At 60.0% G+C, this 15634-nt stretch overlaps 1 protein-coding gene across 7 annotated transcripts in view; it reads right to left on the bottom strand.

Moving 5' to 3' along the window:
• TNRC18 (trinucleotide repeat containing 18) overlaps window positions 1-15634 on the bottom strand; it is a 71349-nt gene that overhangs the window by 14110 nt on the left and 41605 nt on the right. For all 7 annotated transcript variants that reach the window (XR_004951854.1, XM_036224054.1, XM_036224053.1 and 4 more), the window contains 5 exons: window positions 14712-14883; window positions 12920-13280; window positions 9619-9888; window positions 5041-5286; window positions 775-1205 (listed from right to left, as the gene is read on the bottom strand). Coding sequence is in view for 6 of the 7 variants with exons in the window: in XM_036224054.1 (XP_036079947.1) it covers window positions 775-1205; window positions 5041-5286; window positions 9619-9888; window positions 12920-13280; window positions 14712-14883 (1480 nt within the window). In the remaining variant the exon portion in view is untranslated. The remainder of the gene's footprint in view (window positions 1-774; window positions 1206-5040; window positions 5287-9618; window positions 9889-12919; window positions 13281-14711; window positions 14884-15634) is intronic.

The raw sequence follows: 15634 nt of genomic DNA on the forward strand, positions 1-15634 counted from the left end.
TCGGAGGTTTGATCCTCCATCAGGAACCGGGGTGGAGAGGCCTAAGGTGGAAGCCATTGCCTAGAGCTGGCTGTTAGCTTTAACTGCAGCCACCTAAAGGGGAAGCAACTGGCCACGAGCTTCCGAGCAACCAGGAGCAACCAGTGCGAAAAGGGTAACCAGGCTAATCGTTAGAGTTCTTAACAAGGGTTCTCGGCCTGAGGTGTCCGCTGGAGAATTCGGGGAATGTGTGAACTTGGATGGCGAAAAAGAAAACCCGATCTCTGTTTTCACCGACCTCAGAAGAAAGGATCTTCCTCCAGGTGTGAGTGGAGGTCACAAGTCACAATAGCACCAGGAGTGCCTGCGACTCTGTCACCAGCAGAAATCACTGTCACGGAGTGCATGACAGTTCCTTGAAGACCTTGAAACATCACTCACACTCATCACTTCAAAGTGATGGCGGGGGCCAGGCCCGCTGCGGGCTCCTTGTCAGAGGCCTCCCTGAGGGACACATGGAATGTGGCATTCCCGCATTCGGCAGCCACATTCCCCCGGGGTCCTAGCGGAGTCCCTTGTGTTTACAGTGCTACTCTGAGGCCAGGGGCAGAGGAGCCTCCAAGGGAGGGGAAGCCCAGCTCTTCCCGATGCCAGGTCCGAGCACGGCTCCACAACAGCTCCCGTCGGGACCGACTCCCTGACCCTGCGGTGGATACTGGAGCCACCTCGCCAGGCTGGAGCCGGGGCCTGGTGTCCGGGGCCCCTTCCCGCGGCCCACTGGTGCCGAGCCCCTACCTTCCGGGGGTCCTTCCTGTCCCGGGCACGGCCGGCGTCCTTGCGCGGGCTCGGCGGGCCGCCCTTGCCGCAGCGGCCGGGCCTGGCGGCGGCCGGCGCAGCGCTGCTGGGGGCCGGGGCGGCGGCCGAGGCGTCGTGCAGGAAGATGCGCTCGCTGCGCCTCCGCGCCCACAGGTCGTCGTCGCTGGCCTCCGGCCCCGCCTCGAAGCCCGCCTCCTTGGCGCCCCGCAGCTTGCGGGCCTTGCGCCCCTTCTCTGCCGCCAGCTTGGCCTTGTCGGGGCTGGCGGGGCCGGGGCCCCGGGGCCCGGGCGTGGGAGCAGCCGGAGGGGGGCCTGGCTCCCCCAGTCCTTTCTTGGGCCGCAGCAGCCCGGCAGGCGACCGCTTCCGCACCTTGACCTCACTCTCCGAGTCGGTGTAGTCGAACTCTGTGCCTGGATGTGGAACGAGGGAGGGGGCTGTGCATGGGGGCTCGTGGGGCCCCCGCTTCCCACCCACCCAGCCGCTCTGGCCACGGTCCCATCCCTCCTTCAAGGGACCTCGCTGCCCGTGGGAGCCTTGTCCCCGTTTCCAGGGGAAGAACCTGAGGCCCGGAGGAGGGCTCACCCGGCCTCCTGCCTGTGAGCGGCAGGGCCTGCCAGGCGGCTCTCTTGTCTTCAAACCTCCCTGGCTGCCCAGACTGCTCCCTGCCCCTCTCCCCAGAAGTGTCATCTGGAAGGCAGAGATGCCTGCTGGGGCCTGGGAGCTTGCCCCGCTGCCTCATGGGGTCCCGGAGACAGGGAGGAGGGTGAGGAAGGCCCCACACCTGTGGGGCAGCAATTGCACAGGGGGCAGGTGGGAAAGCCCGGGCAAAATCCCCGAGCCTGGAGGGGCCTCTCCATGGCTTCCCGATGCTGCATCCCGGAGCTGGGGGGCCCCAGCACCCACCGCCTTCTACAAGCCTGGCAGGCCTCGCCTGAGCCATGCCACCCTGGGGCCCGTCCCTTCCTTTCCCTCTGCCACAAGCTGGCCCAAGGGCCTGGCCTGAATGCATAACCTCCAACCATGAAGCTACTGAGAGCCCACCCGCACCCAGCGGCCCTCCACCCTTTCCGACCCCTGGGCCTGTGCCTCTGCCAGTCCCTTGGCCCGGAGCACCACCTCCTTTCTGAGAAGACCAGCCGTCACCCTGGGGAGTCCCCTGTCCACGCCTCCATCGCCACAGGCACACATCACACCATGGGGTTCCTGTCCAAGTCTGCCTATGCCATCCTGCTCTGCGCCCCCCGCCCCCCGCCCCCCGCCTCCTGCAAGAAGCAGACCCCAGAGTTTTCCTGGAGCCCCGACCCTGCTCAGCTCAGAGCCTGGCCCAGAGAGCTCGCTGGTGGCCAGGGGAAGCACCTAACGGAGGTAAGCTGGCACTTCTCCCTGGGATGCTAGCTCTACGGTGTCCTCCTCCGGGCAACCGCAGGGACAAGGTGTCTGTGACAGCCTCTGAGCTAAGGACTTGCCCTGAGTCCCACAGCCAGTCCACGGGGGCCCCTGTGGGAGGCCAGGCCCCAACAGACGCAGCCGTGGTAAGCAGGGACGGGTGGTGGGGGGGGGGGGTGTCACGCTCCATGGGAATGAGCCCCTTGGCAAAGCTTAAGGATCCCATTAATTAATCTTTTGTTAACAGACTTCCCACTGCACAGGGAGGCTGCTGGGGGCTTTCATGGCTGATTAGAGTGTGGGCCATAAAAAGCAGGCTGCGGAGTTTACTGGGGTGATAAGGGAACGAGACCCCACCTGTTGACAGCCCCCTGCAGGAACCCGCCAGAGAACCCGGATGCGCAGAAGGCACTGCAGGGCACTGAGTACGGAGGGGCCCTGGAGAGTGGTCAGAGCGGTGACAGAGGACGGACACAGGCTTGCAGGAGGGGGGCCTGGAGCCACCGGGGCAAGACTGAGTCAGAGGGTCAATACTTAGGAGACCACTGGGGGGCACTGGGGGCGGGGGGCCAAGCAGGAAGCCCCGAGAGAGGGGGATCTGCCAAGGCCTCGCCGCCACACAGCACCGAAGCGAGGCGCGGGGCCCACGTCCTCCCTCCCACCCCTCAGCCTGTGCTCCTACCTCCCCGGGACCCAACAAAATGAGGCAGCGAAGGAGGAACGGAGGATCAAAGAGAGAGACAATACAGAGAACGAAAGGGCACGACACAGAGACTGGAAGTCGACCTCTGCAGAGAATACACACCGTCCACGGGATAACCAAGAGCGCTGGAGTGGCCGCGCTACTGTCGGACAAGAGACTTTAAGACAAAAATTATTCCCGGAGACCAAGGAGGGCATTTTGAAATGATAAAACGGCCAATCCATCAGGAAGACAAATAACAATCACAAACATATGTGGACATAACCCAAAGGCGTAAAATGTTACACATCATGACCAAGCGGGCTTCATCCCAGGAATGCGAGCTTGGGTCAACGTACCAAAGGCCGTCAACAGACTGCGCCACGTTAACGGGATCACACGGGACGAAACCCACACAAACACCTCGACACACACAGGAAGAGAGAGACGGCGACGCTCCGTGCTCGCGGACGGGAAGGGAAGGCTCGATGCCGTCGAGGCGGCGGTGCGTCCCACCTTGCTCTGCGGCGTCAACGCGATCCCCCCAAATCCCAGCCAGTTACCCTGTGCACAGCGACATCCTACGTCTAAGCGCGTGCGGAGGGGATGCAGAAGACCCGCAACAGCCAATGCAACGTTGACAGAGAGCGACAAGCTAACACCGCCTGCCTCGGAGACTCACTACGAAGCTACCACGATCAGGACGGCGCGGCACTGGCCGAAGGACAGACGAGCAGATCGATGGATCGGAGCGGAGGGCCCGCAAACGGACCCCCCGTAAACACGGCCGAGTCACCACCGCGATGCGAAGGCCGCACAACGGCGCAGAGACCACGTTTTCGACAAACGGGGCTGCGCCAGCTGGACGTTCAACATAAAACAGGAACTTACACACGGACCTTACGCACTTCCCAAAAAGTTTAACTCAAAATGGATCACGGGCCTAAATGTTAAATGCAAAACTACGAAAATTCTAGAAAATAACATAGGAGAAAAGCTAGATGACCTTGGGTTCGGCAGGGAAATTTCAGATACGACACCAAAAGCACAATCCGTGAAAGAACTGATAAACTGGACTTCATTAAAATTAAAAATCTAAGCTTTGCAAAAAACACCATCAAGAGAACGAAAAGACCAACTATAGATGGGAAAAAATATTTTCAAAAGACACATCTGATAAAGGACTGATATCCAAAACGGATAAAGAATTCTTTAAACTCAGCGTTGAGAAAACAAACAACTCAATTAAAAAAAGGGCCAAAAACCTTCACAGACACTTCAGGGAACACGGCAATCGAGCACATGGCAATCGAGAAAAGATGTTCCGTGCTGTGTGTCATCAGCGAAATGCGAAGCACAACACCACGATCCCACCGACACGCCTGTCAGGATGGCCAAGGTCCAAAGCGTCAACACCACGTGCCGGCGAGGCTGCCGAGCCACGGGAAAGCCACGGGAAAGCGACGGGCACAGCGACCCCGGGACACAGCCCAGAGGCTTCTCACAGGGCTGAACGCTCTCACCACACCATCCAGGACCACGGTCCTTGGACTTCTCCCCAAGGGGAATACTTGTATCCACACGAAATCCGCACGCAGATGTTTAGAGCACCTTTATTCACGATTACCCAAACCGGGACGCCACCGAGATGTCCTCGGTGTTACTCGGTAGGTGAATGGACGACCACATGGTGCGCGCCCGGAGTGTAAACTTGCTGAGTGCTGACAGGTGCGCCCCCGAGCCGTAGAAGGCCGGAGGGGAAGGCCGGCCAGCGGAGCGACGCAGGACCCGGCCGCCCGCACTGCGCGGCCCCCACTCCGTGTGCTGTGTGACCTCCTCCCCCGGCCGGCACGCCTGCCCAGCTCCCACGTCTCTCACGGGTCAGCCTGGGTGTCGCCAACCTGGAGTGGCCTCCCTGACTCCCCAAGCTCGGCCAGGGGCCTCCCCTTGGATTCCCACAGCTCCCCAGGGTGCAGATCTAAGACCTCTCTGCTTCCCAGAGCTGCCCCGCCTCGGGCACCTGAGGGGTGGCTCAGGCCACGTGCGTTTGAAGGGCACTCTGCAGAGCCTTGGAGGCTCCTCCTTGGGAACAGCAGGCCAGGGCCTCGTCGCCACCCTCTGCTCAGGATGGGGCAGTGACACCACTGCCCCCCAGCAGCCCACCTGCCGGTACTTACCCATCAGGCTCTGCCGCTCCTCCTTCTTCCGGGCCTTCTGCTTGGCCTCCAGCTGCACCACCGACAGGGACGGCCCCACGGTGGGGCTGGGGAGGGCGCTGGCTGCAAAGCGGGCCAGCAGGCCCAGCCCACTCTCCTCCAGGCCTGGCGACAGGGCCCGCTCCCGGGACCCCAGCCTATAGCCGCCGTCGGCCTCGCCCTGCTCCTCCTCCAGCTCGTCGTCCTCGTCCTCCTCGGAGCTCTCATCTGGCGTGCAGAAAACAGGGGGCGAGTCAGAGGCCTGGCCCGGGCGTGCGCGGCCCTGCCGCCCCCGCTCGGCCGGAGTGCCAGCCTAGCTCCTCACTCCTCACCAGCTGGGGGTGGATCCAGAACCAGCCCACGAGTCCCCCCGATGGCCCCGTGTCCCCATCAAAGCAGGCCCGAGCCGTGGGCTTCCTGGACAGCCCAGAGGTGGGCAGCGGCTTGGGGAATCAGAGCGGGTTTCTGTCAGGGGAACACCGACATGCAGCTGCACTGTGGGGAGGGGACACACGGACAAGGACTGGAGACAGCGCTCCCCACGGTCTCACGCGCACACACACGCCCCGACGTACAGCATGAAGGCTGAGGAGGAGGCGGGGAGAGAAAGAGGAGGGCGAGGGAAGGAAGGGGGACAGGAGAGGGCCCGGGGGCTCCGGCTGGGGTTCCGGGCACAGGCGCCTGGGGGGGGGCGGTTTTGGAAGCTGGAGGCCCAGAGGCTGGTGGCAGGAGAAGGCGGAGTTTGGCCTCTTCTTGGGGGGTAGGGGACAGCCACGGTGCAAGCCCCGAGCCGCCTCTGGGATCCGGAGCTGGCTCCCACTGACGGCCCTACCCTGGGGCCTCTGGGGCGAGTCCCCGGCCCTCTCACCCTGTTTCCTCACCTGTGGCCCAGCTAAGGGAGTGATCCGAACAGGAACACGCGTGTACGAAAGCGCTTCGCAAGCGCCGAGAGGATCAAATGCACGCAGAACCACCCTGTCCTGTGAAAAGTGCTGTCCCCACCACTGAGAAAGCCACACGCTAGCTACGCCTCTGGACCCACGAGGAGCAGGGAAGCACAGCCCACTCTGCACCAAGAGACCCAGGCCCTGGGGCTCAGGAGCTCACGCGGCAGGGCGGGCTGGCTGTCCTGTGGCCTGCGGTCTAGTCAAAAGACCCTAAGCAAGCCCCGCCTGTCTCTCCTGCTGGTAGCTAAGATGTGCCTCTCTCCAGGACCCGACCCTGCCACTCGGGCCACCGGGGCGAAGGTGGGGTGGGCCATGGGGCAGGTGGGGCGGGCAGGGAGATGATGCTCCCACGCGTCCACCCAGTCAGTCTAGAGGTCCCGGCTTGCCCTGACCTTCCTAGGGAGGCAGCTGCTAAGCCCACGAGGACCGGCGGGCAGGAGGGAGAGCGCCAGGGGCTGAGTCTGTCTGGGAGACGCCACAGCCAAGGAGCCCCGAGGGACACCTGCCCAAAGGTGCCCGCCTGCCCAGAGTGCTGAGAGCATGAAGGTCAGGCATGGCTGGAGGAGAATAAGGTGTCTGGGGTGGGGACAGTCTGAGTTCGGGGACGAGAGGGGAGACAAATGGCCAACTCCACGTTCTCCTGCCAATGCTCCAGGCCGCCTGCAACCGCCGGCCAAAAGCGGCGGCCCCGGGTGCCAACGAGGGCAGAGGCTTTCCGCCCGCTCACTTACTGGAGGGAGCCTGGTTTTCTCCGAGTGGCCCCTCGGCGAGGGGCGCAGGGATGAGCTTAAGGAGTCTCTACAGGGAGTGGAGAGAGGAAGGAGGCGAGAGCGGGGGTGTGGGGGGAGGGGGGCCCAGCGCCCGGAGGATGGATGAAGCGGATGGAGCCAGCAGGGCGGGCAGGCGGCAGGCAGTGCGCACTTGCGGTCCATTCACATTGCGGACGTCACACGGTCTGTCTCCGCCCCAGTGGGCCACAGCGGCAAAGCAGGCTAAGTGTAGGCAGACTTTCGGCAGCGCCTGGGTCCCCTACATCAGGCCCCCTGGGGCCGGCCAATTTGAGCAGGGTGGCGGGCGGGAGCTGGCTGGGGTGGGGGCGCGGGGTTGGACGTGCGGCCAGCTCTCCCTTCTAGAGACAGCCTTCCCGGGGCCACTCAGGTGTGGAGACTTCCAGAACTCTCCCACCCAGGACGGTTCGGTCCGTGGGGGAGGGCCGGCTCTGGGTTCCGGATGTCGGAACGTCTGCATCGGACCCCAGAAGGCCAGCCGCAGCCTCATGCCAGCACCCTGCAGTGGCAGAGCGAAGACAAAAGCCATCGCAAGGGCGTGCCTGCCACGAAACGGAGCCACCTGCCTCTCGCTCCGGGCCTGACAAGCCCGCCCTGGCTGTCTCCCAGGCCGGGGGTCCGCACGGCAGGGGGGCAGGGGGGTCCGACAACCAGGAAAGCCTTTCTGGAGTTGTCCACACCTGAGGCAACAGGGCTTGCCAAGGGCAGGGAGAGAAAAAGTCCCAATAAAGAAACCCGAGGAAATGCGGAGGAACTTTTTTATTATATATATATAAAAAAAATAACTCTTGGCTCAGAATGTGGGTTTGGTTGGTGTCACTTGGTTTGGTTTGGTTTCCCAAAACTTGATCGATAAATGCCAAAGCGACCCGCTGCTGCCACAGCCGATGGGGGCAGCCCCGGGGAGGGGAGGTGCAAGGGGGATACAGAGAAAAGGGGGTGCCTACCTACGGACCAACGAGCCAGGCTCCACCCCAGCTCAGTGACCCGCCGCGCCGTCTGCCCTACTCCCAGCCTTCGCTTTGCGTCCAAGTGCAGCGTGAGAGCAAATGCAAGAGACCAAAACAGACATTCAAAGCATCATGGGTAGGGGTCAAGGGTGAAGGTATGGTCAAGCTGCTGGGAGGAGAAAGCAGACACACTGGAAAAGCCAAGCTGATTAGGTGTTTTAGTATCAGATGTCAGTAAGGCCCTATTACCCAAATATCCCTTTTGAGGCCTGACCCACGCTGTGTATAGTGGGGGACCCTCCTGTCAGCCCACCCTCTCCCTATCTGGGCTCTGTCCGCTGCTGCATCCGACCTTGGTCTGAGGGCCCCCGGCTCCCTTTGCCTACTCTAGGGCAGATGGCCCCTTGCTAGATTTGGGGGACTGCTTGCTTTTCTATGTGGTCTGAGCTGAGGCAGAGCCCCACAATTTAGAAGCTGAAACCCTGGCTTTAAGAGGAAGGGGGAAAAAGTGGAAGGGAGAGGAGACAGGGAGGGCCAGCTCAGGGGAGGGGAAGGGCAGCAAACCAGCCAGACTGGTCCTGGAAGGCCCGGGATGCGGGAGGCCTCAGGAAGCCAGGCTGGCTGGCAAGCTGCCCTGGAGACGGTGAGCCCCACAGGCACCTGGCTCTCTGCCATCTCCTGGTCACCCAAAATGGATCTTGGCCATCAGGAGGGGCGGCGTGGGAGGGGGCAGGCAGACGAGGAACGTGAGAGCGAGGCCAGAATCGGGGCATCGCTCCGGTCCAGGTGGCCCTGCCACGCCTGGGCGTCACTCGGGGAGCACCAGGGCCTGGCTCTGGGGCTCCTGAAGGGGGTCTACCCTGAAGCAGGTCCTCGACCAGGGCAAGGAACGTTTTAGGATCTGCTGGCTGCCCTAAATGGAGCTGGCCGGAGTTACAAAATCTGACCCTGGTTTTACAAGGAAGGCGAACGCGGCCTCGGGCGGAGCTGGCCTCGCAGGCCAGCGCTCTCTGCGAAGCACTGCTGCCTCTGCTGGACTCGGCAATGAAGCCGCATGCTCTCGAATTTCGCAGCCAAATCGGGGAAAGCAAATGGTCTTGACCTTGCACTGCCTACACTCCCTTCAAAACAAGATGTGTTGGAAGACACGTGTTTGTAAATACTTTCAAAGCGCTGTTGCACAGGAATGAAGCTACAAGAAAATAAAAGACAAACAGGCAGCTAAAAAAAAAAAAAAACAGATGCTGGAGGTGAAAGCAGTTGACTTTAAACCTGAAAAATGCAATGCATGCCAACAGCTCCCAGGGATATTTGAATAACAGAGAAAAGCAGCAAATGCGTCATCCCATCTCTACCCCTGCTGGGGTGGGGGTGGGGGGAGGGGGAGGAGCAAAATGAGGGAAGCGGCCACCGGATGGTCTAGTCAGACACAGCAAGAGAGACAAGGCACACGGGTTTAGTTAAAAATGAACTCGGTCTGTTTAATAAAGCTTGGTATTACCAAAATCGCGGTACAAACATCAAGTCACACGCCCACACGACAGAATTCCATTTACAAAACGTCCCTCGGGAGGCCCCTGCCGAGAGACCCCCACCCCGGCCTGCGGTCTGGGGGGCAGAGGAGGCGAGGAGTGGGGTGGGGGTGGAGGGGGCGGTGGGGGAAGGTGAAGACTAAAATCAGTCTGTATAAAAGCTCGAAAAGAGCTGCCGTGGCATTATCACAACGATACAGGTACAAACGAAACCCAGAAACAGGGGCAGATAGGGCAGGCTACGCTGCCAGGACCCCGGCGGCCGCCCGCGGCGCCATCGCTCGCGCTCACTCACTCTCTCGCTCTGAAACCGGGAAGGTAGTGTGTGTGTGCAGCTAGTAACCTTGGTCAAACGAGTCGTCCGAGGAGTCGCTGAAGGAGGACCGCGCCTCGACCTCTTGAAGCAGCAAGCAGAACGGCTGCTTCCCGCCCGCGGCCGGCTTGGGTTTCAGAGTCCGGGCGGCCGCCAGGCCCCTCCTGGTCAGCTTGGGGCCCCCGGCCGGCTTGCCGCGCTTCGCCACCAGGCCACACAGGACGGGAGACGCCAGTCTGGAGCCGGAGGGGCCTTGGGCGGACCACTCGTCCTTCAGGAAGTCCTCCTCCGAGTCCGTATCTGCGGTCAAAGTTGTGAACAGCGTTAAGCCACAGAGCGGGCGGGGGCTGGTGTCCGTCCGTCTCCGTCTTCCGTTACTTAGTGGTTGTGACAACACCCGGGGACGTGCCAGAACTGAGCTCCAAGGGCCTGCGGCCATGAACAAGCTGTGTCACACCTCGTCCTCCTCCAGGCCCGGCCTCTGACCTCTTACCTGGCGGCCCGCGGCCCACAGCCCGCAGCCCGCACCTGGCTCCTCCTTCCTGGCCTTGGACCCAGCCCCGTCTGGCCGGCTGCCGCCAGCATCGCCCACCACACCGTCGCCTCAGCAAACAGCCCTTCCAGTCCTAGGGTGGCCGGGAGCCCTGCTCCCAGGAAGCTCTCTCCCCTGGTCATGCAGGTCACCGCTGGGCCCTGTCTGTCCCACAGGACTGCACCCCAGCCCAGGAGCTCCTTCTGGGGAGGGATGAGCCCCAGGGGGAAGGGCTCAGGTGAAGCTCTTCTCCCCAAAATACAAGCTCCCAGGGGTATGCTGGGCCGGCAGGCGCAGACCCAAGCGTGCACACCTCCTCCCAAGCCCACGCTCGGCTACGTCACACAGGCAGCGTGGAAAGGCCGTAGCAGTGGAGTCGCACCAAGGAAGCTGGCAGAGACTGGGGGCTCCTCGCCTTCATGTTCTATCAGAGCAGCGGGGCCAGCATGCTTCCCACCTAAGTCTCGGCATCGCTACCTGAACGAGGTCACGGCTCTCAAGCTTTCCTGGGGGAGCACAGAGGACCGCCCAGCTTTGGGAAGGGGGACTGTCAAGTTGGCACAACTCTGACCCTTTCCCACTCACCCCAAACATACACCGTTTGGGTCCATTTTACATATGGAGATTGCCGGTGAGATTTCCCTATAAGAAAGGGCTCCACAACCGAAGACTGCAATGCCTCGGCATGGTAAAATCCACGTGGAACACGAGAAGCATAAGGAACGTGGCCACAGCTCTGACAATGCCCACTGCCTCCGAGTCCAAGAGAAACTACTCCTGCGTGTGGGGCTGGGGGCAGGGCGTCCTATGGCTGCCTCCTCCAGCATCTCCGCTTCCCACTCCCACCAAGGACTGAAGTGCAGGATGGCCTGGCCGCTCTGGGTAGAAGGGCAAGCCCCCCGAGGCATGCCACCCAACCCCTTCGACCCAGAGTTAGAATGCAAGAGAACAGTTTCCCACATCCCACTTCCTGCCAGCGCAGCAACACTCTGCTGGAGAACACTCCGCGACTGTATGCTCATTTACCTACAATTGCACAAAAGCCAATGCAAAAAGTAAGAGAAGACCTCTCTTCACAGCCAGCACCTGGTTAGAGACAGGCCTCTGACTTCCTTGTTGCAATGCTAACCCATTTCCCTCACCTGAACCGTGACACTTTAGACAAGAGCATAACAGAGTTAGCTTGACACTCTGAACCTGGCTTTGCTCGTGTGCACACATGTGCTACAGTGGATTCACCACTCGGAGCACATCGAAGGCCTCAGGGGCCAGGCTAGTTCTGGCCTCTAGCTACCCCACTCACATCCACCTGGAAGTGGGGGACATGGGGGAGTCTTCTAGCAACCAGCTGGGCCACATCCAATGGCCACACCTGGTCTACTTCAAACCGGGCAGAGACAGAACAGGAGAAAGTCCTTCTTCCCTCCTTCTTCAGAGTTATGGATCTCTGAAGTGGACCTCTCTACTACTTAGGCCCACAGTGGCCAGGGGCCTGGGCAGTGCTGTTCAGATCAACCCATCCAAGTTGAAGGACCATAGAAGCTATGGCATTCGAGCAGGTCCTCAGCACAAAGGCACTGTCTGCCCCACACTCATCTGAAAATCAGTCCTGGAGACCTACTAATCTTAGGCAACCAAAAACACATTAAAAAAAAAAAAAAAAAACCAGCAGCTTAGCATTGTGCAGGATGCCACATCCAGCCTTTTACCAACATCAGCCCTGTAAGGCAGGCGATCTTAACTCCCAAGTCCATAAAAACTTTTTCTTCCTTAAGAAAACCAATGTGTCCTTTTTTGCACTTGACGTGGAAACTCCGCCTACCCGCAACAAACCAGACCAATCAGAAGCCCAGACGCACAGATCTAGGCAGTCGATAACGAAAAAACCCTCCACCCCACCCAAGCCTGGGACTTCCAGAACAAACCCCAGACGGGTACCATAGCCAAGAAGCCCCTCCTGGCCTTCCTGCAAGGCCACATATTTAATGTCCATCTATCCTGGGTATGAGATATTCTGCCCCCAAATACTTACTGAGCACCTATGACACGCCACACCGTGGAAGCCAGGCCACCGGAGGCCACGGAGCGCTGGCCGGGGTTGACCCAAGGTTGCCTAGCTCGGGAAAACCGCTCCCCTAGGCCCGAGTGAAGGAGCTCCGAGGCGGCGGGCCCCCGTCAATGAAATAAACCGCAGTCTCGGTTCCACCAACTGTGTTCCCAGGGCTAGAAAGCCACAGGCGGCCAGCGACGCCCGTCCTGGGTGGCGCGGAGACCACGGCCATGGTGGCGGGCATCCTGGGCGGCCGCGCCAGGCAGGCCGGGGCTCATCCCGGCCCGACTCCCCCATCCGGCGCAGTCAACCTCGCCCGGCCTCGGCAGCTCTCCCGGGGGACAAAACGGGCAGCCGCCCGGAGGGCTGTCACGAAGGTAGAGCGAAATGCTGCCCGAGTGGCACCCCCACTGACAACGGCCTGAGCAGAAGCCCCCCGCGAGCGGGGCTGGGGGCGCAGGAGCCGCTCCACGGTCCTCACGCGCGAAAACCGGCGCCCTGCGCCTGCGCCACGGCTTGCAGTCAAACCGCGGAGGACGCAGGAGCCGGCGGGGGCACTTCCGGCCCAACCCGCCAATCACGGCCGGCCGGCACTTCCGCTCCCAGGCCGGCACTTCCGCTCCCGGCGGACTCACTTCCGGCCTGGGGCCGGGGCCGAGGAAGAAAGGCACCCTCGAGACAGAGGAGAGGAGAGGAGAGGGAGAGGGGAGAAGTGCTGGCCTGGAGGCGGCGCGGCGTCCGCTACTTACTGTAGGAGTAGCTGCTCACTTCCGAGGCGAACGGGGAGTGGGCCGGCTTGGGCTGGCCTCTGGCCTTGAAGCCCACGTCCATCTTCCTGGCTTTGGTGGCCCTTTTGTGTTTACCTTCTCGGGAGGCTTTCAGGGACAGGCTGAGGCCTTTGGCCAGTGCCTTCCGGTCCTTGCCCAGCAGGCTGTCATAAGGCGTCAAGTACCTGCCACAGCTCCCGCTCGTTTTTGATTTCCCCCCTGAATTGTCCGAGAACTTGAAGGGTGACTTCAACTTGTCCTGCTTTGTGAGGGAGAGGGCCTTGTCCAGCTTGCTCGCCAGCTGCTCCTGGTCGCTGGCCATCTTCTTTTTCTTAATCTTGAGCTAGAGGGGGAAGTTGGAAGTCACGGGTTAAGACACTCGATAAAACGGGCTGCTGGGTCTCAGTGCACAAGCTCTGACAACCAGAACTCCAGTCCGTCTCCCTTCCTCGGTGGCTTCTGACAAACTGTTTTAACTCCTCTAAGCCTTATTTCTCCTACTCTGTAAAGTGGCGATAATCATGCACGGGCATCATCAGAAGGTTGCTCTGAAGATGAACCGAGATGCAGCACATGGAGTATTTAGCGAATAGCTGTTTCTGTGCTTGCAGTTGTCACTGGCGCTGGCGCTTCCACTCTGGCTCTCCGCGGTGCTATCTGGTGCCTCCTGGGGAAGCACTTTAAGCAAACAGCGCTGCCAATGAGCAGGAGAAGCCAGCTGGATTAAGGGAGGAGGAAGGGAACCAAGATTGAAAACCCAGATCATAGCCCAGCTGATCTGCTTATCTCAACCACCTAAAGCAGCTGATGAAGACTGCCACGCAGCCTAAACCAGCCCATCCAACTACACGGGCCGGAGCTGCCAAGAAAATGCCTCGGAGCACGCCTTGTATGCCTGAAGCAGACAACGATTAGCGATTTCAAAGATTAAACTCCTGCTTGCACTCTCGTCTGCTGTAGTCATGTGTTGTTGAAGTGAAATGTGCAGTTTCAAAGGCATTAATGCCTCTCATTTGAACATTCGTTTCTATTTTCTTTAATCGCGTACGTTTCGTAAGGAAAAAGTTGGGAAAGTGTCATTTAAACAACAAAAAAAGCATCATTCACAATCTGAGAGTATTAAGGATTGTGATGTACAAACTTTCTCTCCTCCCTCTTCCTGGATCCAGCATCCTTTACGTGAGCACCCCCCTCTGATGGCCAGATCAACCTAAAGAGCCCCCATGCACAGGGCTTTACGAGTGGGGATGACAAGGTACATTAGTATTTAGAAACGCGGGCCTTAAGTGGATGATTTCAAAGCTCTGCAGAAGTAAGAAAAATCAAGGAGTTGGCTCTCACCCCACTACGCCTGGAGAATTCACAGAGGAAATTACAATGGCATCAGGCCCTTGTTTTTTAGAACTACAGAATAGTGAAGCTGCTCATTAAACAATTACACCGTTAAACAATACAGTGATCGCATTATCTGGTTAAGAACTTGCAGTCTTTTTTCTTGGCTTCGCCAGGGTCACAGAGCACACATGGGGCATTCTCAGGCCCACCCGAGGCTGTGTTACTTTGGTAAGTCTCTGATCTCCCTGACTTCCCCTGAGCCATAATTTCCTCCTGTACGATACGGAAGATTGGAGGAGAATCACTCTGGCACTATGACAACCACGTCTACAATTTCTGTGCAGCAGCAGGGCCAACAGCCCTGCAGCGGGAGGAAACACACACCCTTCCAGACTTTCCACCCAAGACGGCAGCACACCAGGAAGATGGGGACACTGACCTGACTCATGAAGTCCGACGAGCCTTCTTGCTCGTCCCAAGGCGGGTTTCTCCCCCTGGCTTTCCCTGTTCCAATGAGGCCATCGTGCTCCTCCTCAGACCCCCTGTGTCTCTTCCTCATCCCTGCGCCCAGCTCGTAGGCATCCGATGTCAGCAGGGACTTGCCGCTCAGCCTGAAACCAGAGGCACCGCTGGTCAGCGCCCTGGCCAGGCAGTATTCAAGAGCTGGGGATGTGCCCTCGTGGCCCTGAAGGGCGGGCTCCGGATGCCGAAGCACAGACAGCGACGACAGAGTGACGAGTCTGGGGAGATGAATCTTGTGAAGCTACGGTGCTGGGATTCTGGGATATTTGTGAATGAGGCAGAATGAGAGCTAAATGGGAAGAAAAAAGCCTTCTCCAAGGCAGCATCCTCTGCTGCGTCTGTCTCGTGCTCCTCACACACACTCACGCGCGGCTTTGCATGGTCGGACACCTCTACCGAAGCGTGCCAAAAACAAGGATCGCAATCGCCAATAAGTCCTCCAGAGTTGGGGACTAAGAGCAAGACCTTATGTGAAGGAAGAGCCACTGGCCGGCCTCACTTAAGGCTCCTCTTGCCTGCTCTGAGCTAAACCCTCGCAAGTAATCACAAAAGCAGCTTACTTTTACCTGGCGCTTATATGTGCTTTGTTTCTCGTTAGTGCTTTATGTTTTAACCAGAAAACCGTGCTTTGCTGGATGTACTATACCCAGCCTGAGGTCACAACCAGGACTGGAGCTAGAACTCAAAAGCAGGAAGTACGGCCGCCTCCGGGGTCCACACTCCTAACCAGGGGGCCTGCAAGCGCCAGCCCCAGCCTCTGCGGCTCCCCAGGAGCTGCTCCCCGCCCCCCGCCCCCTGCCGTGGCTGGTGGAGAGGGGTTTCTGCCTCTCCCCACCCTCT

This window comes from Rousettus aegyptiacus, unplaced genomic scaffold (genome assembly GCF_014176215.1).
Source record: "Rousettus aegyptiacus isolate mRouAeg1 unplaced genomic scaffold, mRouAeg1.p scaffold_m13_p_7, whole genome shotgun sequence".
In the NCBI taxonomy this organism is placed as follows: Eukaryota; Metazoa; Chordata; class Mammalia; order Chiroptera; family Pteropodidae; genus Rousettus; species Rousettus aegyptiacus.